This window comes from Gordionus sp. m RMFG-2023, chromosome 2 (assembly GCF_954871325.1).
Source record: "Gordionus sp. m RMFG-2023 chromosome 2, tfGorSpeb1-WG-v2, whole genome shotgun sequence".
Classification (NCBI taxonomy): Eukaryota; Metazoa; Nematomorpha; class Gordioida; order Chordodea; family Parachordodidae; genus Gordionus; species Gordionus sp. m RMFG-2023.
Genome location: NC_088776.1, coordinates 10,801,599 through 10,827,984, shown reverse-complemented (window position 1 = coordinate 10,827,984; position 26,386 = coordinate 10,801,599). Strand labels below are relative to the sequence as shown.

Below are 26,386 nucleotides of genomic sequence, written 5' to 3'. Positions count from 1 at the left end.
CGGTCCAGGCCCGCTAGAAAATTTATAATTAGGCCCAAGCCCGGCACATGAAGGTCTCTACTACTCATTTGCTTCAAAATTTATGAATTTTTCTATAATTTTTCACCATTCCACATTTTTGCACTGTAGAAGGCGCAAATTTTTGTCACGTGGCCGATATCTAACATAGGTGAATGGTGATCATTAAATATATATCGAAATATGCGTAGTAGAGGTAGTGTAGAGATTGCGGTATTGGTGATAGAAGAAATATTATTTGGAGGCAATTGGATAAATATATATGGATATAATTGTTTAATCCAACCATAAATAGAATAAACATGTACAATATTTTTTTTAATGTAGAGGCTATGAATATAATAATGAATAACATTATGTCGAGATCGGTGTATTTTTTGTTTAAGGTGATCTTTAGCTCGTTTGATTTATTGATTTAAGCGCCATTTTTCTCCTCGCTTATCTTTATATAGTGATAAAAATAATTTGGTGCAATATGAGAGAGCAAGGCAGTGCTAGTCTAGAAAATTAAAGACAATATGCTATAATAATACTAATAGAAGTATGATAATTTAGTAATTGTATAATATTAAGAATGAACAGTAACTTCAGTGTATTTAGGCAATCATTTTGTTTCAATGCTGATATTTATTATAAGAGGAAAATTGCAATATTTATTTTAGTTAGCAACTGTTTGAAATGTCGAATTTCAATGAAGTGAGAACAATAGTAGAATGCGGTTATGGATAAATAAATAATTTGTTATATTTGTCTTATTAAATATCCATAAAATAAGCTAAATTTAACTGAAAAAATTTAAGCCCAATCCCATCAATTTTTTTTTCTTCAAAAATTCATGCTAAAAAATATAACATTAAGTCCATATCCTAAGTGCCTGCGAGCAGGTCTCTGCATGCAAGATACAAATGACGTCAAAATAAAATATTGTAACTGGGAAATAGTTTACGATTTATCAATGCCCAAATATCATGAAGTCTAAAGCAGCCGATGATGTCCGTTGATTCGACCAGTATTCAAATTTGGCTACTTTATATTATCAAAAATAATACATCTTATTTGTTTAATATAATTAATTTAAACATTTTTAATCGAAAATTAACTCAACAAATATGATCAAACTTCTCTATTAACATCCAATTTCAGCTTTATAAGCCAAATAGAACGAACAAACTTTGTTCAATATCCTTTTTTTATTACTTTATTTTTCTTTTAATCTGTTTTGAATCCGTATAAAAAAAATTTTTTTAATAATTTATTTTGTTATAATATAGTATAAATAAATAACTATTCTTCCTTTTAAACCTCCTTATTTGTGGATATAAAAAAAATTAATTTATAAAAGAAAATATTATATATTATCATTTATCAGTATTAATAATCAATAGATTGTCTAATAAATTAAAATAAAATACCGATCATATTATAATAAAAAAAATAAATATAATTTATATAAAACAATTCAAAACTTATTCAATTAAACTGATTGTTCAAAAATAAAAAATGGGGAGGGGGGAGGGGAGGAAGGTGTAGACTAAAATATCCCACGTTTTTATATCTTAAAAAGGGTTTTTTTCTAAAAAAAAATAGTGAATATTTTCGTTGTTTTGTTTTCAGTTTTTGTTAAGAATCGAATGAGCCGCTTCTTCCTCCACACAAGCTTTCCAGGCTTTAACGTTCTGATATACGAGTATATTAAAATAAAATGGTCATATGAATTAAAATTATAGGGTCATCCACTATTTTTTCGATAAATAAATTCTTCAATACGTATATTCTTATACATCCACAATAAAAATTAAATATAATTTAGAGTGATCCTTAATTCGAATTATTGTTGCAATTGTGATATCCTATCTAAAATACAATAAATACTTTTTTTAAATGCTCTCTTGAACAATTTAAAAAAATGGATAAGCCGATGTTATCTCAGAGAAAAACAAAAGGTATAAAACTTTTTAAAAAGACTGTGAAGAGGCTAAAAACACGTTTTTTTGTTATAGTGGTAAAAGAAAATAGTCTTTGATATCATTTGATAAAAGGGGGGAGGGGTAGTAACCTATAACTTATATACCTGAGAATATAAATCAATATACAAATCCGCTAAATCAACGAAATACGCTTTCATATCCTTGACAAGGTTGCAGCGAAACACTTTGAAATCTTCTAGGAATTGTGAATCGGCTTTTGCGGAAGCTAATTGATTGCGTTCAATCTAATCCGTGATATATCATAATAATCAAGAATATCATTTTTTTAAAAACAATATTTAGATACCACCCGTATACAATTGCATTTCTAATTCCATTTTCAATTATATTTTAAATATTATTATACTGACCATTTTGAAAATAATAAGTGTCACCATGAAATTTTGTTTAACGACGCTAATCAAAATTTTAAATTTTTTTAATACTTCTCTCTCCAATGCGCTCATGTGCATCTGCGATCTGGCTCGATTAAAATCCTTGAGGATCATAGAATCTCTCTCGGCAGCGCGTAACGCGTCAATATTCTTATCACCGGATAATTTATCATGGCCCATATTTATCGATTTCACGCCATTTTTGTATTCTGCACTTTCCTTACAAATCCCATCATTACTGTCGGCTTTGGAATCGGTATTATTATTAGAAACGTTGTTGTCACAATTATCGCACTTGTTTAAAAGAGTTTTGAAGTTGAGGCCGGAGAGCAAATCTTTCAATCGTTGATTCCGAGCATAATTTCCCATTTTCTGAAGATTTTTTTTAAAAAAAATACAAATATGTGTGATTCATCATGTCCCCTGATTCGGTCATGAGTGGGGTGGTTAAAAGATTTAATCTTAAAAAGAATTTTGGATTAAATTTGGCTTCGCTCTGTGACACAAATTAGAGTTGTAATGTAACATTAGCGAATGTTACCGGAACGAAGACCAATATTAAAAGATAGAAGTAAAATATAATAAAAATATTTATTATTTTTAAAACATTTTATTTCATCTAATGCCAGGTTAAAATTTAAATTTATAAATGTGCTGTAACATAACTGCATATAAAAGAATAAATTCCAGCGGTCAGATCTGTTGTGAACCTATTTTTCAAAATTGCTAAACTCCTACAACTAAAAAATACGAAATAGTAGGTATGTATATTTTTGACATATAAATGAGGTCACCTATTATAATAATAATAATTTTTCGTCTAAAAGAAAAAGTTGTCAATTTAAAAAAACCTAACTATTGCAATAAACGAAAAAGGAAAGAAATTATATAGATTCATATTAAATTTTCTTCGTCTTCATCTTTACCCCATCCTGGAAGGATTTAGTTTAAAAATAAAGAGTTTTGGAAGATTCTCCTTATTTTCTAAAATCTCGAAAATGATATCTACCATCTTTAAATAAAAAAAAGAAACTCTTATCTTGCTTTTTTTTCTTTTAAAGATTTATGGATTACACTAAATTCCTTAAAATTTGAAATGATATGATGATCCGAATAATTAACTCCCTCAGGCTTTGAACTAAACTTATTATTGATAGTTTCGCGTCTTGCAGCACGAATTCTCTGCGGTCTAGAGCTGAAATCAATATATTATAGGTACACATCGATATATTAATTCCAAAACTCTTCTACGGTAGTGCGACAACTTGGCTAGAGTTAATTTAGCGCATCATTCAAGTATTTATTTAAAAAATTCAAAAACTTTGTAATGATAAAGTAAATATTTATTATCTCTTTTTTTTTAATTCTCTCCTCCATCATAATTTAATACAATATTTTACTATAAAACATGAAAGCCCTCTTAGCCTGTACGTAGTTATATGGCGAAATTCGGCAAAACATTTATATTTGTTAATCCATGATACCAATTCAGATATAGATTCTATTTGTCTTTAATCATTGACCAAAAAATGTATATCAATAGGAATCGATGTATTTTCAATTAGACGATATTTTTTAAAGCTTAAGTCGTATTTTTTTATATAGAAATTTGTCATAATTGTTCTATAGATATTATTTTTAATTGATTTTAATTTTAGAAATTAAAAATACATTTTCATAATTGTCTTCCCCAAAAAGAAACCATAATTATATCTAAAAATTCTTTAGTTGCATTGGCGAAAAGCCGATCTTTTTGTCTAGATTTTTTTAAAAACTTATAGGTTTTGGGGATCACAATTATGAAATTGTATTATTAATATTACAGTGTTTTAAATATTATGATAGAAATTTCTAATAAATTTTATAAATTTATTTCTACAGATAAAAAAATTAGTAACTAATCCAAATTTAAATGAACATAAGAAAATTGTATATTTTAAATACAAACGTAACAAAACCAAAAAAAATGGCAATGAATCAGAGACCTTCAATTTTGAGGCCCAGCTTGAGCTCCGCACTAAAAAAAATTTAGGCTTAGGCCTAGGCCTAAAACGAATTATTTGTTATTCGAAATTCGATTCGATTCGTATTTTACGAATACGAATAGCACAATTATTCGATTCGAAATTTCGAATCGAATATGAATAATGAGGAAAATTATTCGTATTATTCGAAATTATTTATATATAAATATTCGTATTCGCAAATATTTTATTTGTATTTGTAAATTGTTGTAAGTATAATAAAAAAAGAAGTAATTAAATATTCCTAGTGGATATCATTTCATTTTATTTTATTTCCTATTATCTTTATCAAATCCATAACTTATATTAATTGCTGTCAAATTTTAATGGAAGAAAAGGAAAAGCCCCAAACCCAAAGTAAACAAAAATATAATTATTTTATTTTGATACTTTCTCTTTATTTAATCATTTTTGGTGTTAAGATTCCTGGCTAAGCCACTGCAATTAAAATCAAAATATTATTGTTAGTGATTGTGGCAATGTAATTAATAGTGATGAAGATTTAATGATAGTGATTATGATACACTATCTGAATTAGATGATTTACTTTAAAATTTGATAAAAAATAAGGTTACTAAATGGGAAAAGAATTTTCCTAATCAAAGAATAAGAACTAGTCAAGAAAATTTAGTTATTTATCTGCCAGGAACTTAAGAATATGATGTCTCTGAAAGAGGATACTATAAGAAAGACGTTATGTTTAAAAAATTGGTTATTACAAATTCAGATATACTACAATTATATTTTTTGTGTATTATATTTTGATGTTTATAAAATGAAATTATAGTATATTTTCAGAATATTTTAATAAAATTTGTATATTAGATTGAAGAAATAATTTAAATATTTTTTATAAGCAATTCTAATCTATAAATTGGACGTTTTTTGCCAATTTGTTTGGATAACGTTATATGAAATCATTTGGTTTTATTTCGTTTATTTCCTGTAAATTGTTGTTGAGAGAATCCTTAAAAATGTCATCTTAAAACATTATATCTGTTTATAATTTTTTATAAGCTTTATAAAAATTTTCGAATCGAATCGAATATTGGACGAATCGAAACGAATAATGATTTTATTATTCGTACGAATACGAATAGCGCAATTATTCGATTCGTTTTTTTGTAGGCCTAATTAGGCCTGATCCATAATTAATATTTTAAAAAAATTCCCAAGCCCAGCCTAAGCCCGGCTCTCATATCAAAAATTTTATTTATTGTATTTAATGAAAATCAACAATATTCCAGTTTTTTTTTATCAATCTTTTTGTTTGAAATAAAAAAAATTTATTATTAGGAAAATTGCAATATCTTTTTAAGTTAGCAAGTAATTTAAATAATCCAAATTTAAATTTAAAAAATTCAAGCTCCCTAGCCCAAGCCTATTAGAAATAATTTTCAATAACCGTGGTACTTATGCCTGTCTCTGTATTGAGTATTAAAATAATAAAAGAGAAATATAAGGATTAAAGAAAGTTAATAAAACAAAAATGAGAGGGTGGAGGAGTTCTAATCATCTGGAGCAATTGATTTAATTTAAAAAACACATAATTCGTCATAAGGATAGCTATTGCTATCCAGAGGTTTTCGCACGTTTCCCCAAAATTTTTTCTGATTTAACGACAGACGTCTGAAGAAGTTCCATAAAAAATAGAACTGATTACGAATAAATAACTTGATAAATTAGTTGTATTTGACAATTTTTAAATATAAAAATTTTGTAAAAAAATATATATAAAAATTTTAAAGAGAAATGGGATGATCAATACAAACAGCAAATCAACAAGCAATGTTCAACCAACGACGTGCAACCAACGATAATCAGATGGTCAAACAAACAATCTAAAGATATACAAACAAATGACTAATGGAGCAATTGAGAAAAAAATGTCTGGAAGTGAAGATGAGAAACTGAGGAAAGAAGACATTTAAAAAAGAGGGAAATGTTAATATATAAATTTTGCATAAACTTTATATATTTTAATAACCTTTGAAATTTATATTTTCTTAATTTCTTTTAAATTTATTTAATGACCTTTTTTTCTTTTTGTGAAATATATTTAGTGCGACCTTTAAAAAAAGATATCGTATTTGTATATGTAAAACGTTAAAATAACTTTTCTTAAAGTAACCTTAAAACAAATTGTAAATTGTAACTTTTCTTAAAGTAACCTTAAAACAAATTGTAAATTGTATATATGTAAATAGTATTAAAATAATAATATATATAGTTGTAAAATTTTTTTAGTAGCGATAGAAATAAAAGATTTTAAAAATGAATTTTAAATAATATCAGTCTTGCCTCTCCTGCCTTCGATGTAATCAAAATGGTGGCAGCATACTTATTAATCATTACATTATCTATGGAAACAATTATAAAAAGATTTTTAACAATAATAAAAGAGATTTTTCTTATACATTTGAATCTAAGACTATAATTATGATACGATATGATAGATTGGATGACATGCAACAAGCTTATGAACTTATAAACGGAAAGGAGTACATTGATACGAATGGGAGATTGTTTACACTAAAGGCTAAAAGATATCAGAGACACTAAAAAAATTATCAACATTAATCGTATTGTATTTGTATAAATATATATAATAAATTATAGTTATATTGATGTAACATAATAAAATATAATGAAACCTCTAGTTAACGTAAAAAATACTATAATTGAATGCCCTATTTTTAATAATAATGTTGAGGTTTTTTAAAAAAAAGATAATACATTTAAGGATCCGCAATATACCGATGTAGAAAAAGCTTACGCATTCACGCAAAAGTTACCTGATGATCTTTACCTTAGACTAGAAGCAATATGCACTCTTACAGAATTTTGCAATCCATCAATCGTACTTGAGAGATTCAAACTATTACAGCCAGACAATTCGAATATAGCGTATCTAAAAGAAATTAGTGAAGCAGTACAAAAAATGAAACATTCAGTAATTGGGTAACCAGATTATGTTTGTTAAGTAATAAATGCAAATTTAGTAATTATAGTAGAGCAATAGAGAGAATAAAAATATTTTCAACCAATAAAGAAATACGTCAGAAAATTTAACATGTAGAAAGTTTAGATATTCATGAGATAATAAAAATAGGAAAGGAGATTGAGGAAGAAGAAGCTTATGACAAAATAATTAATAAAATTGATAATATAAAAATAGGAGACACAACTGAAATAAAACAAATAGAAATGCAGAAAGACAATTAAGCGGATACGGATAGAAGAATGATAAAATACGATGATCAAAATAGAGGGGTAGATGCACAGACGAATTACGTATATAGAAATCAATGGAGGCCTAGATACGACAGTTATCAAAGAAATAATTATCAAGAGAATAATTTCAATCCTCGTTTTCAAAACAATTTTAATTCGAGACATGCAAATAATTATGAGCCAAGATATCAGAATATTTATAATCCTAGAGTTTATGATAATAATAGGGGGTATAATGGGCCAAGACCGTATAATAATTTTATAAGATTTAACAATAAAAATAATTATAATAATAACTACAATAACTATAGATATAATAATAATGATAATTACAAATATAATGAAAATAATTATAGAGATTATAGACATCAAAACGAATCAAGATACATACCAAGATACAATAATAATCATAACAATAATCAGTCATACAACAATAGATATAGAGACAATAATAATAATCTATCCAGATATTCGAATAATATAAATACCGTCGATATAGAAGAAATAAAGGAGGAAAATAATGATAAAAAGGAACACAGTTTATTTAACATTGATGTGAATAATATGGAAGATGATGACAGGGCAAATGATGCTTACTAAGTTACGATATACCTTAACGATATACCGATAGACATGCAGATCGATACCGGGTCACGATTTTCGATATTGCCGATTAATATTGCAAGATAGGAATTAAAGTCTTAAATAAATCGGACACGAAACTGACTGGCTATGATGGGAAAAGAATTAAGGTAAATAAAAGTGAGATATGAAGACAAAACTCAAAACTTAGATGCGTATGTAGTCGAAAGTGACAAGAGTGCACTTCTGGGAAGGACGTGGATAAAAGTTTTAGGAAACATACTTAATAAATTTGTGAATCTAATCTAGGAAAGTAATAATGATACGATAGAAAAATTAATAAAAGAATGCAATTCAAAAATTAATAAAAAACCTATATATCGTAGTGATGTTAAATTACATTTGAGACAAGATGCTAAACCAAAGATTATACCACCAAGACGCGTTCCATATAAAAGACTTGAGTTAATAACAAAAGAATTACAAAAATGGATTGATGATAAGATAATAGAACCGGTGGATGAAGTACGATGGGCAAGTCCACTCACTCCAGTTTATGAAAGTGATGGATCACTAAGACTATGTGCTGATTTTAAAAATACTATTAGAGAACTTTAAATATCCGATACCACGTATTAATGATTTAATTTCAAAATTGTCAAAGGAAAAAAATTTACGAAAATTGACTTTAAAACCGCGTTTCTTCAAATATCAATACTTAAAGAATCTAGAGATTTACTTACCATATCAACGCACAAAGGTTATTATAGATTCACGAGATTACCTTTTGGTTTGAAAACGTCATCAGCAATTTTTCAATGTACCATGGATAAAATTTTCGGAAATATGAAAGATGTCATATTTTATATAGATGATTTATTGATAACTGGCGATAATGATACATTACATCTGAAAAATATAAAAAATGTTTTTGACAAAATAACAAAATATGGACTGACACCGAATTTCAACAAGAGTGTGTTTATGAAGAATGAGATAAGATTTTTGGGACATGATATAGATGAGGCATACATCCGAATGAAGACAAAATCAAAGCCATTACAAACATGCCAAAACCAACAACAAAAGAGGAATTAGCAACATTTTTAGGCATGGCCAGTTATTACAGAAAATTTTTGTGTAACTTTGCAGACTTAGCAGACCCGCTGTACAAGATTGTAAACAAAGAGAAGTGGATATGGGAAGATGGATATCAGAAGAGTTTTGATGATTTGAAAACGTTGATTAGTAGTCCGCCAACTTTAAATTTTTACAATCCTATATTGCCTATAGGAATTGGTACTGACACTTCGAAAAAAAAATTAGGTGCAGTATTATTTCACATTGAAGGCGATGGTAAAGAAAAACCTATAGCATTTGCGTCGATAACTTTATTAAAAGCCGAAACAAATTATATAACATTGAAAGAGAGGCTCTATCTATAAGCTATCCTGTGAAAAAATTTCAAGAATATTTGATTGGGACAAAATTTACGATAATAACAGATCACAAACTGCTAATACATTTGTTTTCAAAAACACTCAAAGAGAATACTTCAATATCAATGCGTTTACAAAAGTGGAATTTAGCAATGGGAGCTTATGATTACACAATAATACATAGACCGGGGAAACAGAACTTGGTGCCAGATTGTTTATCAATATTACCATTGACAAATACAGAAAATGCGATAAAGAATATAGAAGATAAAAAAAATTGATGACAAATTATGGGACATCCCAATAAACTTCAATAGAATAGTTAAAGAAACAAATAAGGGTGAAGAATTAATTGAAATAATTGATAATATTAGGAAAAACAACCCGATTAAAAATAAAACATACAAAAATATGGAGATAGAATTAAGTTTGGTGAAAGATTGTCTTTTTAAGGGAAACAGAATAATAATACCGATGAACATGAGAAAGGAGATCTTACGTGAATTACACAAAGGACATCTAGGAGCAGGCAAAACGAAATTGTTAGCAAGAGATTACTTGTGGTGGCCTGGTATAAATACAGAAATAGATCAAGAGGTGAAAAATTGTGATTCATGCAATAAATACGCGGATAACCCACATAACATACAAAACACATTGGAGGAAGCAACTAAGATTTTTGAAAGAGTGCATATAGACTTTGCAAATATTGAAAATGACAATTTTATGGTATTTATGGATGCATATAGAAAATTTCCAATAATAACACGGATGAAAAACTTAACGACTGAATCTACGATAAAAGAATTAATGAGAATCGTTAGTTTATTTGGAATATCACACAAAATAGTTACGGACAATGGTACTAATTTTACCAGCCATTTATTTAAATTATTTTCTCACAGCACCGCATCATCAACAATCAAATGGGCAATGTGAACGCTTGATAAGAACGATGAAAATGAGCATGAAAAGGAATATGGAAAACAACAAGAAAATAGATGTGGACATTGCGTTGGAAAAATTTTTGTTCAATTATAGAAACACGCCTAATGATACAACAAAGATGATACCTAGCAAATTGATGTTTTCAAGAACAATGAGGACAAATTTTCTCTCCTACATCTATATCTCTATTGTCCGATATTTTCCTCTTTAATTTATTTTCTTTTTCTTCCTTGGTTTGATTAAATCCCATTTAGTCCTCATCTTGTACTACTTCATTAAATTATTTTAGATACGCTATATTCGAATTGTCTGGCTGTAATAGTTTGAATCTCTCAAGTACGATTGATGGATTGCAAAATTCTGTAGGAGTGCATATTGCTTCTAGTCTAAGGTAAAGATCATCAGGTAACTTTTGCGTGAATGCGTAAGCTTTTTCTACATCGGTATATTGCGGATCCTTAAATATTTTATCAAATTAAAAAAACCTCAACATTATTATTAAAAATAGGGCATTCAATTATAGTATTTTTTACGTTAACTAGAGGTTTCATTATATTTTATTATGTTACATCAATATTTATAACTATAATTTGTTATATATATTTATACAAATACAATACGATTAATGTTGATAATTTCTTTAGTGTCTCTGATATCTTTTAGCCTTTAGTGTAAACTATCTCCCATTCGTATCAATTACTCCTTTCCGTTTATAAGTTCATAAGCTTTGCATGTCATCCAATCTATCATATCGTATCATAATTATAGTCTTTGATTCATGTAATGTATATGAAAAATCTCTCTTATTATTGTCAAAAATTCTTTTTATAATTGTTTTAATAGGTAATGTAATGATTAATAAGTATGCTGCCACCATTTTGATTACATAGAAGGCAGGAGAGGCAAGACTGATATTATTTAAAATTCATTTTTAAAATCTTTTATTTCTATCTCTACTAAAAAAAATTTACAACTATATATATTATTATTTTAATACTAATATATACAATTTACAACTTGTTTTAAGGTTACTTTAAGAAAAGTTACAACTTACAATTTGTTTTAAGGTTACTTTAAGAAAAGTTATTTTAACGTTTTACATATACAAATACGATATCTTTTTTTAAAGGTCGCACAAAATATATTTCACAAAAAGAAAAAAAAATCATTAAATAAATTTAAAAGAAATTAAGAAAATATAAATTTCAAAGGTCATTAAATAAATTTAAAAGAAATTAAGAAAATATAAATTTCAAAGGTTATTAAAATATATAAAGTTTATAGCCATCAAGAACCTGGATAGGGGATACTAGCAATCGAAACCTCTTCAAAGGCCCGCAGCTCTCGGGACAAATAATGCTGCACGACGAAGAAACCTCCCTATTCGGAAATAATTCAACAATCGAAACACCGTCGCTAATATCAAACCTATCATTAGGATCAACAACCATTACCTGTGACCTAGAACAACTGAGCATTCATAGCTCGGAACTATAACAAGGCAATAACCTCAAATCAAAACCAAAGAATACAATATTGAACACAAATAGAACGATTCATCCGCACATATTTATTTATATAAATACATTATTATTAGTGTTATACACCATTATTGTTTATTTTCGTATTTATCTTGTATTGGAAAGTTGTACCCAAATTTATTCAAGATAATCTATATACTTTGTTTTTACTACATCCTGCAATCATGGTTGGTCAACTAAGATCCCAACAAAATCAACCACAGGATGGGGTGCCTAGTCAGCCCCCACCGAATTTACTCACACCAGATAATTCGGTCAACCTACCAGCAGATGGAGCTGCGGCGATCACCTTAGCAATACAGCAGATCTCCCAACAAATGGAAACCATGTCTACCCGTATGTTAAACTTGGAGACGAGCGGAAGAAGACGATCGCCCTCGGCTAGAAGTAACTATACATCTACGCCATTTCTGGACCAAATATCCAGACGAAGTAGAGCGCCATCACCAGCCCCCCTACCAACAATCAAGGCGCCATTAACTGCTGAGGAAAGGGTAGCCAAACTAACAAGAGTCTGGACAGGCGTATCAACAGACCTCCTCGAGCCCAGATGCAAGGCTAGCGAAAGAGACCGCCACGAACTCAAGCACCTCAAAGAAGTCGTAGACCTAATCTCGGTAAACTCAGAGGAAGGAATCATCGACTCAATAACCAGAAGGGTTCGCATACTGGGCCTGGCAATACACTGGGGCTGGGACACAGCCCGGCTCAACGATACCTCCTACCAAGAAAAGTTTTTAGATTCAGAGGAAATCAAGGGCCGTGATTATGACTTCGGCTTTTCTAAATGCCAGGTATGTGTCAACCAGCGGGGCTAGTTGCCCTTCCATCAGGGTAATGTAGTAGGGCGAGAAGAGTCTAGACATGCCGGTGATCGTGTAAGCGAAGTGGTTTATGACTCCTAACACTTTTGCTGCTAGAGTTCTGCCTATTTCCAGGTGTTGATATGAATGTCTCCTGAATATTGAAAGGCATCGCATCAGTCTCCTTCGCGTGGTGTTGTCTGCATTTAAGGTTTTATTTTCCAGGTTTATGGGCACTCCCAGGTATGTTATAAACGGTGTAGGGTCTAATACAGATTTTCCCTGGGATATTTCTAGGCCCCAGCCTTCCAGAGTGCATCTGAGTGATCTAGTGGACCACTTCACATCGTTTTCATTATCCCCGTATATTAGTATATCATCTAAGTATACGTTGTAGCTGGCTCGTCTTACTGTTTTTGCACATGCGTCTAGGATAATGGACTGGAGGCAGTACGGGCTGAATGATGCACCCATCGGGAGGACTTTGTATGCGTAGTATGTTCCATGTATTTTGAATCCGAAGAACTTTCGCACTAGTTCGGCTAGCTGTATCGAGAAAAATGCGGATTTAATATCTATTTTGCATGCATATTTAGCTTCGTTTAGCTTGATGGACATCAAGGGAATGGATTTTAGCTTGAACGGGGAGTGTAAAAAGTTCTTTGATGTCTCAGAGAAGTCGGTGATGACTCTCGGCGTGCCGTTTGCCTTAGGGATAACGTATAGTGGCGAGCAGATTTGGCTGCTATCTGTTTCTATAACAATATCGGCGGCTATCATTTGTTGAACGATTCCGTAGTATCGTTCGGAGATGGCGTGGCTATTCCTATGTGTGAAGTAGTGGCCCTCGTTGTTGTTTATCCTTAGGGCATCTAGTCTAGGTCTAAAGCCACGGCGGCTACGCGTCTTGTGAAATTTGACATTAGTGGACCGGGAGTCAGCCTTGCCCTGCTAATGTCAAGTTGTGGGCTGTTAATTAGCTGTTCGTCCGTAAAAGTCGCATGCGTTCACCCCAGTTATTCCATTCAAAATACCTGGCACGTTGGGAATTGCTGTTGACCCTATCTGGGGCATACCAGAATCACCTCCATCGCTGAAGTTTGCGTCTTCAAGTCCGGAAATGATGGACGTAGCTTCGGGGTCGCCACCACTGCTAGATTCCCATGTCATGGTTGACGTGTTGGGCATCCACCATTCGGGGATTCCTGAATCTTCAGAACGAAACGATGGAATATCGGAGTCCGATCTAGCAGGTTGATTGGCAGGTATTTGCTCGGGGACCGACGGGGAATGGACGTTATTATCGTTATTTTCGTCATCCGAGCTAATGCCTTCATCAGGAGAAAACAGCTGATGCCTCAATTCCCTTAGGTAAAGATTTACCCTTTTTAGCCAATCTGGAAATTGAGCTGCGTCTCCTCTTAGGACCGGTGGACCGTTGTCCGGGCACATGATCCCCGTAGTTTCATGTGTAGGTAGCCCTAAAAAGGGCTGTTGGGTATTGGGTGGCCCTAATAAGAGCCTTTGGGTATTGGGGGGTAAGGGGAGGATAGTAGGTAGCGTAGAAGGGAGAAATAGGTTGTTGTTTACGGTATCATTTCTATTTCCTTTTCTTACCCCTGGTGGTGGGCGCTTCCTTTCTTTCCGGGCGCCGCCTGTAAGACGTAGAGGGGCCTGCGCGGCCCCTGCTCCGAAAGGGCTCATTGGCTAATTTGATTTCCTCTGAATCTAAAAACTTTTCTTGGTAGGAGGTATCGTTGAGCCGGGCTGTGTCCCAGCCCCAGTGTATTGCCAGGCCCAGTATGCGAACCCTTCTGGTTATTGAGTCGATGATTCCTGCCTCTGTGTTTACCGAGATTAGGTCTACGACTTCTTTGAGGTGCTTGAGTTCGTGGCGGTCTCTTTCGCTAGCCTTGCATCTGGGCTCGAGGAGGTCTGTTGATACGCCTGTCCAGACTCTTGTTAGTTTGGCTACCCTTTCCTCAGCAGTTAATGGCGCCTTGATTGTTGGTAGGGGGGCTGGTGATGGCGCTCTACTTCGTCTGGATATTTGGTCCAGAAATGGCGTAGATGTATAGTTACTTCTAGCCGAGGGCGATCGTCTTCTTCCGCTCGTCTCCAAGTTTAACATACGGGTAGACATGGTTTCCATTTGTTGGATCTGCTGTATTGCTAAGGTGATCGCCGCAGCTCCATCTGCTGGTAGGTTGACCGAATTATCTGGTGTGAGTAAATTCGGTGGGGGCTGACTAGGTACCCCATCCTGTGGTTGATTTTGTTGGGATCTTAGTTGACCAACCATGATTGCAGGATGTATTAAAAACAAAGTATATAGATTATCTTGAATAAATTTGGGTACAACTTTCCAATACAAGATAAATACGAAAATAAACAATAATGGTGTATAACACTAATAATAATGTATTTATATAAATAAATATGTGCGGGACTGGAAAGGGAGGGGAGCGCAAAGGAGCTAATTTTCCTGAAAAATCCAAATTTTTTTTTTTTCAAAATACCTAAAATATCATTTTGAAATTGTTAGCTAAAAAAAAGGTCATTTTCAAAAAAATATGCCCTAGTGATGCAATTGAGCATCAGGAATTGATTCCTAAAAATAAAGAAAATATTCGTAATTTGACACCTATAGGTATATGAAAATTTACATTTAGATGTCAGTTATATTGAATCGCAACGTGGAAGAAAAATAAATGAATAAAAGTAATATAAAAAACGACGGGGTGAAAGTAAAAAATAATAAAATAGAAAAACCGCTAAAAATGACTTCTTTCTGCCTTCTTTTTCTTTTTTCTATCCATCTAATTTTTACAATTTACCCAAATAAAAAAAAATAGAGAAAACAGGGAATTCATTTTTTTAAATTTGACCAATTTTGAATCTTATGATAGTGTCGGGAAAACGCGATTGTCAAAATTCAAGGATAATTTCATTTTATAATGAATAAGTAGCTTGAATCAAACTAACCTTCGCAATTTCTCTTTTTCTGGCTTCGTATTCGTCCTTGGTTAATTCCAATTCGACTTGAAACTCGTCCCTGTTACACATGCCTTCCCTCAATGAGTCGTAATACAACGCGTAATTTCTTATTTATTTTTAAATATTGTAAATTAAGGTAAAAGTAAAAAGTCACTAATATAAATATATTTACAAAAAAAATAAATACATCTATAAACAGAAAACGGCATTTGGCCTCTAATTAACATAGGGGTGGGGGGGGGGGTGGATAAATATGCAGCAATATCTTATTATCACCTGACCAAAGTAATTCTTTCATTTTTAACGATATTGTGATAGGAATGTGCTTAAGGTTGTCAATAGTCGAGTAAAGAGATGATATATATTTTTATTTTGGAGTAATATGGAATTTAGTTGGTAAAACGTAGTATATCTGTATGTATTGGTTTAAAGTGACGAATTAGAGGGATAATACATTATGACGAATTAAGAGAGATGGCACATTATGACGAGTTGATAGTAAAGAGCTGAGAAAAATTATTGCAAGGGATTGAGACAGGATGAGAAGAGGTATTATAAAGTAAATGGCTTCTTCGGAATAAAACCATATTGAATATTAACGTAGAGGAGAATGAATGTATGGGTGAAGAAGCAAGGGCGGTGTGATAAATCCAAGAGGAGAAGAAATGAGCATCACGAGAATGAAGTAGGAAAAGGACGGTGTAGTAATAATGTAAATGGTGCTGTCGTCGGTGACAAAATGGAGTCGAGTGAAATGGATTGTTAATAAAAAAAAATATGCGGCAAGTTGGAATATTAAATCCAAAGACTTTGGCGAGAGAGAAAAAAACATTATTGATTTCTGAACGAGAAAAAAAAAGGAATTATAGAGGCAACAATTAAAAGAAGAATAAATTTTTTTGAATTTTGTGTATTAATTATTTTTATTTTACAAGGTAGCGAATGTAGATTGATTTTGTTGATATAACAGAAAAATATAAAAGGACGAAAATAGTAACGAGCTATATTAACCCTGCGTTCACAGTCAGGGCCACGAATTTGTAGTGTGAATGCAGGGTAACGATTGAATTATATGAATAGAGATAAGGAATAATTCATTACTTCGGGTGGAATGGGAATTAAGATGAGTTAAAATAAATCGGAGATCGAGGTGTATAAAATTTACTTACGGATGAGCTGACGGGAAATTACTTTACGAAATTTGGTGAATGGGGTGAAAACAAAGACCGGCCTCGCCGATGAAGACGATGAGAAAAATAATTTATGAAAATATGTTGGTCAAGTAACCATATGGAATAAATTATATAATATTCTATTATAGGACGATATAAAATAATTTAGTTTATTATTTACTGCTCATAAAAAAGTATTTAATTTAAATATTTTTCTTATAAAAACCCAGTTTTTCAAGATATTTTCATAACAAATTTTCAACATAAACACATTTCAACTACTTTTAAAATAATATAATATTTTAAACAGATTATTTTTCTCTTCAATTTTTTTTTGTAAAAAGAATCAATAGCAAAGCACTTGATGAATAAGTGGGAATTCTTGTATCTGGGTAACCATTCGTCCAGCGTTTGTGCCAAACGAGAGTTGCATTGAGTTTCGCGTTTTATCAAATCCGTTAAGGAAATTTCAAAATTGAGCCAAGTGGAATCTTGAAAGGCTATATAAGAGCGTTGTATTTTGTTGTAACCTGTATTTGGTAGGACGAATTTTTAGGTTAATTAGTTGAAACAGAGACTTTCTACATCTCCATAAGTCAATGAGAATATTACTTTTCGCGAAAATATTACCCCCCCCCCCCCCATCTCAAAAATCTTACTCCCTAAAATATGGAGAAAATTTAATTACATATCCCCTCCTAAATATAATCACCTCCCTGCCAAATTAAAATTAACAAAAAATGACGATAACATTCTCATGATTACCCCCCCCCCCTCCTCCCACTTTAATAAGTTCCTTTATCATAACCTCCGCCATGCTTTCCTAGTTGAAGACTATATATATTGATAAAGTGAACAAAAAAATAATATTTTATTTTAAAATTTATTAAATCTATATTGCATTATTTATTTTTAAAGGATGTTATTATTTTATTATATTGGTATTAAGTTCATTAAAACTTAATTGATATATGTGAGACTCAATTCAATAAGTCAGTTCTATTTAAATCGCCTAATATCATTGAAACTCATTATTAGCAATTGTGCTTACCCCTGTAAAAACAAGCTTTGAATCCCAATTTTAAAAAATTAGTGCCATTTTGCCTTCCCATTCATTTCTTATTTTTAAAAAAGGTAAAATATAATAACTAACTTGTAAACTCTGACCATATGTGTTCACCCACTTTATCCAACCGTCGACAAATATCCCTAAAATTTGTGCTGTATTGAATGGCCTCTTGAAATTCGGTGCTTCTCCCTTTTAAAATAAGGGCAGTGGAACTCTGTTTCAAGGTTTTGTTGAGTCTTCTAAGTAGATAATTGCTATCTCGCAAAGTGGAAGGATTAGGATTAGCATCTTTTATAATATTTTTAAATTTATTTATGAATTGTCAAAAATATGTATAGAAAAAGAATATGATAAAAAAAATTGTGGCAATAAAGGACTGATAAAATTGTGGAGCAAAATTTATAAAATGACAAAGGACTGGACAAATCAAAAGACTAAACCCTAATTTACAAATATCAGACCAACCTGAAGGTCATTTTAAGGTTAGCTCTTTGTTCACATTCTCATATTTGATTCAATTAGTTCAGAGCAAAAAATCATATTTTTATAAAATAATTGGAAATCATGTTATCAATATTAGTAAAAAAACAATTTTTATCAAAAATTAAGATAAGATAGTCAGTGAATGAATAGAAATAGTATTTACCTTGATCAGATGCAAATAATTGATTCAAACTATCATTGTAATTCAAAACATGGGTTTCAGCTAAAGTAATTATAGCCTTTTGAACATCAGGATTTTCTTTTATTAAACCACTATCTTTACTTGTCGACAATGTTGAATCAAGTGGTGATAGAGAATTTAAAGATTCTTTACCTTCTAGTTCATTTGTCATCTTTAATATTTGATTATAATAGAATAAATATGCAACTAGTTGATATAAAATTATTAGATTAAAACTAAGAGTTTTATCAGAAAAAAATTCTCATTTTAACAAATATTTTAATTATTTGTTTATATTAGAATAAATATGCAGCAAGTTAATATAAAATTATTAGATTAAAACTAAGAGTTTTATCAGAAAATAATTATAATTTTAACAAATATTTTAATTATATTTAAATTCTTATATAATTGTATAATTCTTGGTTACTTTATAAGTCAAAAAATGTATAAACAGTTGTTCTTTGTATAACAAAGGATGTGTTGAAAGAGCCTTTAAGAAAAAATTTAAACAGTACAATCTCTGTTTCATCCATTCAGAGGCTTTAACATCATGTATCATATTGAGAAGCAAAATCACATTATTTTCCATTAATGGCTATTGATAAGTATCACTTTTAATATTATATGTATTATTTACTGGTAAAATTAAACATGGAAATTTTTGAATAAATGTTTCCCTTAATAAAATGAAATCGTTGTAATGACGATAAACAGAAAATTCACTCCTATCAAATTCAGGTCTACTTGTCTTTTTAAATATAAACCAATATCACCATTAAAATTGTATAAGAATTACCTTTGTGTGCACTCTCAAAATAAAATCCCTTTTTAATATATTATTAGTTATTTGGGGGTTGTCTACAAATATCAATATTTCAGGTATATCCATTTGTTAGCTAAAAAAAAAGTGGCCAACAAATTTGAATTCTATGAACATATGTTATTAATGAGTGAAGTAAAATTCCGGTGAGTCCATTTAATAATAGGTTTATTTTAGAAAGTGGCAAATATCCGTTTTAATATCTGTATTTTCATTTTTTTGGTTGGATCGACACTATCACATAGGGTTATAATTATAATATAAATAATGTCGGTGTTTGGGTAGCATGCGTGCCTCTGTCATTGAGAATTCCATTATGAACTTTAACCTATATTCGTTTCCAAAGGTACAGATACTTCTTTATTATTATATGTTATATTAATAGCTAAATTAGAGACCAGCTGAAACTTCAGGTTTGGTAAAGATTTGGGGAAAAAATTATCTATGTACTTTTTTGGCCTGACCTGAATACCCATATTTGCCGAATTTTCAATTTTTTGAAATCCAGATTGACTAGATTTTAATTTTTTAAAATGTCTAAACTCTATTTGACCTGGATTTCAATAATCATACCATTTTTCTGTTTTGGGTGGTGCCTGCAAGTACTTAATATAATTAGTGATCTGCATCGGGCCTAATTTTTCAAGCCCGGCCCGAACCCAAAATTTATTTTAGAAAGTTTTGCTTTTTTTAAAAAAATTTACCGACCCAGCCCGGCGCGAATTTATTTAAATATAGAAATCAATTTATAATTACTCAAAATAAAATATATATGTTATATGGCGCCTAGTTTCTATAAATAAAATCAAATATTTTTATACTACATAAAAAATGCAATATAAAATAGATAAATTTAGATATTTTCAAAATTTTAGATGCCCGCCCCGACACGGCCTAAATTTTTTAAAAAAATATTAGACCCGATCCAGCCCGAAATCAATTTTTTTCAAAGAAATAGGGCCTACTTTTGCAAATAGCCCGCGTCTACATGACATATTTTCACTGGATGCAAACCTCCTTCAAAAATCTTTGCCTACCCCCCTAAAAAATTCTCGATTATTATTTTTACCTTATTAATTTTTTGATACTCTTTTCAGAGAATTTATAAAGGATAACTTGAATTAATCTATCTCTACTACCAACTATCGATATTTTGTGAATATATTTATTTTTTAGATAATAAATTCAATTACCATTATTTACAATGAATTAATTATTATGGCAATGAGCTTGCTGAAATAACTAAACCTTTTAAATTGCATTTAAAAGGATAGCAGAAAGTTTTATTTGGAAAACAATGTGTATGATTGTTTGCAATATATAGATTTGGTCGATGAATTGTATTATAATAATTCTATGATAAAAGTATTAAATTTTACAGCAATAAAGTTTGTCCTATTTCATCTAAAAGTTTAATAGATAGCCCCCCAAAAAATTTATATTACCTACATTAAAGCAGTCTACCCCCTACCCCCCCCCCCCTTCAAAAAAATAGGATGTAAACTGTTCCAACCCCTCCCGCTCATGTAGACGCTGCAAATCGCTAATATAAATAAATAATTAAACATAATCTTTGAAATATATAATAAAAACTTAATATACAAGTTTTTAATAGTAGACAAATTTTTTGTTGTTGTTACTATTTACAAACAAAGGATATAGAAATAGAAATAATAGAAGGTGAAGCCATAATCTAATCCAATCATGCAGAATTCGATATAATAGAAAAATAATACTAAGCATATACAGGGGAAAATTATTTTAAGGTAATCCAAAATAAAAAAAGTAATGATAAAATTAAAGCAGCATGAAAACTATATAATCATACATATCTAGTTCCAGTCTTCACAAATTTTGACTAACATAAAAGTAAGTATTTTATATAAAAAAAATATTTATTATGCTCTATGTATTTATTACATAATTATAATGAATAAATAAATAATTTGAGGGTAGACAACACATAGGCATTTAACCACAATTTTCTATGAGGGGGAAACCTAGGGTAGCCTACATGCAGTAAATTTTACTAAGAGACTTTAGACTGAATTTTTTAATATTAATAGGTTTAAATTTTTAAAATAATTTTAGTTTTACACTTCAATAGTAAATAAATATTATTGCAATTATTTTTAAGAAATTATTAAAACTTATATTATATTTTTCATTTATTATTTATAATGACATCATATTAATTTTGGGGGGATAGGGTGTGAAATTAATGTAGGATGATAATTTTTATTAGCTTAAATTATAATTACAAAATCCTGTAAATTTACCAAAGGAGGAAGGAGAACCTTCCACTTCACATTGGGTACGTCTCTGAAAACACACAGGGTTGGGAAAATTATCCGACAAATTTATTCGAATAATGTGTATTAAATATAAATACTCTTCAAAAATAGTATTTTAAATATGAATATTAAAAAAATATTAGATATACATTTATTTTGGAGGGATATTAACCATTGTACACAATAATATCGGATTGAAAATTTCTATAGGCATTTTTATTTTGAAATTACGTCAGAGACACAGAATTTTAATATAATAGTGCAACCTTTTGAAACAATTTTAATTAATTCATTGCGATCTCACTTTATTGATTTTGGAAGATATTTTGAAGGACCTTTCGTTTTATATGATTATATATAGGGGGTGAGTATTTGTATTTATGTCAAATCATACTAAATATAATATAAATATATTTTAAATAGAAGTATTCATGATACTGCTCAGCCCAACATATTATATATATCAATTCAAACAAATAAATAATGGACGGAAAGGGATATTTCGTAAATTCGATTAGAAAATAGTTTATTTACTTACTATATTCGAAGTTTCACATCTTTGCTTTTGTATAATAAAGACTTCATTTTTAGAAAGTACTAATTACAAATGAAAAATACTAGGGGAATAAAAAATTGATATTTATAGAGAGAAAGCTTTTCAAAATATTTAAAAAACATAATTTTTTGATAAAGGAGAAATTAGGTACATTAAATAATTCAGCAATTTATTTATAATAAAATGAAAATTTCAAACACTTTTTTAAGCCGTCTTAGCTAACTTTCCCCCTACATTTTTGTTCTTTAGCCATGAGAGTTTTGAAATCGTAATCACATTTCATTTTAATCAGTTGACATTAAAAAATATATAATTTTTTCAAGCAGTGAAGAAAATGTCGAAAATTTACATTACCAAGCTGGAAAAAAGTTGCGATTAAAAAGTGAGCTATGATGACCTCTTAGATCTAACCAATATGGCCTGCAGTTGTTTTTAAAATGCTAAAAATTAACTATTATATAAGTAAGTAATCTATTTTTAGAAATAACATCTAATTTATTTTTTAAAAAAATGAATTTATCAAAAAAATAAATACTGATAATTATCTATATATATCAATTTTTTTAAAACACAATTAAGATATTTTGTAAATAAAATGATAATAATCACAAAAAAAACATTACAATAATTGTTATTTGTTATAGAATGAATTTAAAGTTTAATAATAAAATAATTTAAATACATTTTTTTATTGCATGGATTGAGGAAAAGAAATATTATTTTAAAAATATATGAACTAGATTTAATCAATAGCGTTGGCGTCGTTGGCTATTCTCATTTTAAGCGCGTTGGAATAATTTTCTTGATTTTTAGGTGTTCTAACAATAAACGATTTTCTCATAAAAAATCTCAAATAAAATTTGAATTGTGGGACATGTCTTTGCCTCTTCCTAGCAACAACACCCTCTGAATTAATTTATATATATATTAAAATAAGAAATCTTTTATGTATATAAAAATTTTGTACAATGATTGCATAAAATTAGGGATAATAAACTTATGATTCGATAGCGCGACATTGGTTTTTGTATATAATATTTTTTTAAAAAAAGATCTTTATTTATCCTTGAGCAAAGGTAGTAACATCAAACCCAATTCCAATTAACGCGTCAGACGAATACTATTATATTTAACGACACTGTAATCAACAATATCAAAGTATTAAGGGCAATAGCATTCGCGGATGATTGACCCTTACTTCTATGGTATCTATACGATCCGTATATATCGCTATCTCCGTCAGCGTTATTGATCTTATTAGGGATATTGTCAAAGGAGAATTTTTGGTTGCGATATTCATTGAAAGAGGTAGTATTAAAACGGAAGTTAACCATTTTATTTCGAATTCCATAATCCATTTCGAAGATTTTCCCTTTAAAAATGGACTTATTATCATCGACGACCTTAATACTGAAGATATTTTGCTGTTCCTTGATCAGGTCAAAGGTGTTCTTATTTTTATGGCCAACAAAAATATTTTGATAATGGGAAAACAATTTTTGTTTAGGCGAGGAAACGTGCTCACGAGGTGCTATGGTGTTATAGCTGCGCGCTTCGATATGTGAGGAGGTAGTATTCATCACGAAAAACTTGTTATTTCGAGTCAAATAATATTTGTACATAATTCGATCTAACAACAATCCAGAATCGTTATGTATAGACGACAATGGTTTTTCTTTGTGAATGGATCTATTATTGTTTGAAGGAATATATTCACCAATAATATCATTATTATGAGAATCATTTCGAGCGATCTTATGAATTAAGTATTTATGCATTTTACGATATTTGGTATGAATCTTGGGTTTGGCACAAGAAACAGTAACCTTTTCTGGATAATTCTGATATATTGTCGGGTAAGTATGTCTTTTTTCGACGTTCGGCTAAAAAGAGGGAATTTGTTATGAAAAAACAATTAAATGAAGAAAGAAACTTAAATAATAATTGAGCTTAATCTAGAGAAAATACTTACAGCGATGGGAGAGCGATTGACATCTCTACACAAATTGACGTAATCTCCTTTAGCATAAATCTTTTTTAGATTTTGTAAAGCTAATTTTTGCTTCGACCATGGAAATATATTGAGATACTCGTAAAACGTTGTTGGTGGCTGATTGTTGGGTTCCATAGTAACTTCGTAAATTCTTAAATTGATAATATTTTGATTAATAAAAAAAATTTACCTTTTTTTTTATTGATAATAAATTTATTAAGAAAAATGAGTGCTCTAATGCACCTAAAGGCACTTGTTTATAATTTCAAACTAAATTATCATCTGTCTGGAAGGGCCGTCAAATTGGAAAAAAAAACAATAGTATGTAAAATTTTATATTTTTACGATTTTCCGTTAAGTTCATTTTCATTGTAAGATTTTAGATTTCCGCCCAATTGTCTACCCCTTTCCTTCTTCGAAGGCGTTTCTGTAACATTCTTAGTGGAGGTAATATAACTATCATTTCCGGTAATAATTTTAGGTAGTGATTTAAAAATATTATAAATTTGGCTCGGGACTGGTTCACTTTTGCACGATGCGAGCTTACTCAATTTCGGATAATAGAATAAAAATTGCATGCACGGTCTCTGATACCAAAATATGCCGGAAGATCTAAATATTTTGGCATTCCCACTTTCATCGCCTTTTTTTATATTTATGCTTGGGGTCGATATATTGGAGTGTTTGCTTGTATTGATTTTATCCAAATTTGGATTGTCGGAAGAGGTAATTGATCTTGTATCATAGTGACATCTGGTAATTATGTGGTCGCCCTGTTTTGTAAAAAAAATAAGGTAAATTAACATTGTTCAAAAACAACTTATAGCGAAAACTAGATAGTTGAAAACGACAGTAAATTTTACCGAATAAATACGCACTTTTTTAAAAAATAAATTAAAAATAATAATATAATTTAGTTAAGCCAAAGTGACTAACTGATGGAGGAGGTTACTTTTTTTAAACCTCCTCAGGATAGTGATCGTTATGGAAAAAGGTGCAATTATTCCTGTCATTCGTAGATCGCAAACTGGCTTTAATTTATATTTGAGGGGGGGGGAATATTTAATACATTACCGGTTTGATAATTTTAACTCGTTCAAGATATCGGACATTTTGGTATTCTGTAACGTAATTGTCGTCTCTCGCTATATAAGCCACCTCTCTGCCATTTCTCGCCTGAATCGAGTGAATTTTAGCGACATCGCCATGCGTATAAAATTGGGTCGCGTAAATCTGTATTCCCTTTTTGGGAAAATCCTATTGATAAATATGTGTAAAGACGTTTTTAACTAAGGCTGTGAAAGTTTATAAAGTTGTGAAATTTTTAGGAAAAAAAGAGTAAGTAATATTAATTATTTTTCAATAAGAAATGGGCAATTATATTAATCAAAATGGTATTATAAAAATAATTTTGTAGGAATTATGAATTTCAAAATTTACAAAACTTTTAATGGAAGATTTAGGATATGTTTCATAATTTTCTAAATTTTGAGATTTTTTTTAAATCGAAAAATCATTTTATTTTGAAAATAAATGCCCGAATCAAGCTGTTATTTTTGATTATTTTTTAATTTTTATTTTTAAAAAAAGCGGAATCAATAAACTAATAATTATATTTGGTTTTTGAATTTTATAATAAATATCATATAGATTACTAGAGCTGTGCAAAGAGCATTACAATGTCCATCCACGACTAAATTTTCAATGCCGGGGGGAAAAAAGAACCAATCCGTTGGTTCCGGACCTGTTGACAATACTCCGGCATCAAAACGTCTAACTTTATCGGTATACGAAAGCTGAAATCCAATTTCATACTGCAAGCTTTGAACTACAGGATGCCTTAAGTTATCTTTTTTGTTGTTATATT

At 30.0% G+C, this 26,386-nt stretch overlaps 2 protein-coding genes and 1 long non-coding RNA gene across 3 annotated transcripts; all 3 read right to left on the bottom strand.

Annotated features, from left to right (window-relative positions):
• Nucleotides 1–1,281: 1,281 nt before the first annotated feature.
• Nucleotides 1,282–19,025, bottom strand: LOC135924069 (uncharacterized). Its single transcript, XM_065459117.1, has 7 exons — nt 18,836–19,025; nt 18,274–18,477; nt 17,482–17,650; nt 15,937–16,054; nt 2,432–2,752; nt 2,090–2,230; nt 1,282–1,694 (listed from the first exon to the last, which is right to left on the bottom strand). Exons 1-7 carry the CDS (start codon nt 19,023–19,025, stop codon nt 1,629–1,631), a joined length of 1,209 nt encoding a protein of 402 aa, XP_065315189.1. The 3' UTR covers nt 1,282–1,628.
• Nucleotides 19,026–19,314: 289 nt separating this feature from the next.
• On the bottom strand, nt 19,315–19,791 carry LOC135923286 (uncharacterized). The gene is made up of 3 exons (XR_010571175.1): nt 19,653–19,791; nt 19,494–19,604; nt 19,315–19,451 (listed from the first exon to the last, which is right to left on the bottom strand). It is a non-coding gene; the product is annotated as an uncharacterized LOC135923286 (long non-coding RNA).
• A 3,381-nt stretch (nt 19,792–23,172) lies between these two features.
• LOC135923563 (uncharacterized) lies at nt 23,173–26,381 on the bottom strand. The gene is made up of 5 exons (XM_065458380.1): nt 26,175–26,381; nt 25,594–25,776; nt 24,865–25,292; nt 24,499–24,670; nt 23,173–24,409 (listed from the first exon to the last, which is right to left on the bottom strand). The coding sequence occupies exons 3-5, from the start codon at nt 25,095–25,097 to the stop codon at nt 23,636–23,638; spliced, it is 1,179 nt and encodes a 392-aa protein (XP_065314452.1). The 5' UTR covers nt 25,098–25,292; nt 25,594–25,776; nt 26,175–26,381; the 3' UTR covers nt 23,173–23,635.
• Between the last annotated feature and the right edge of the window lie 5 nt (nt 26,382–26,386).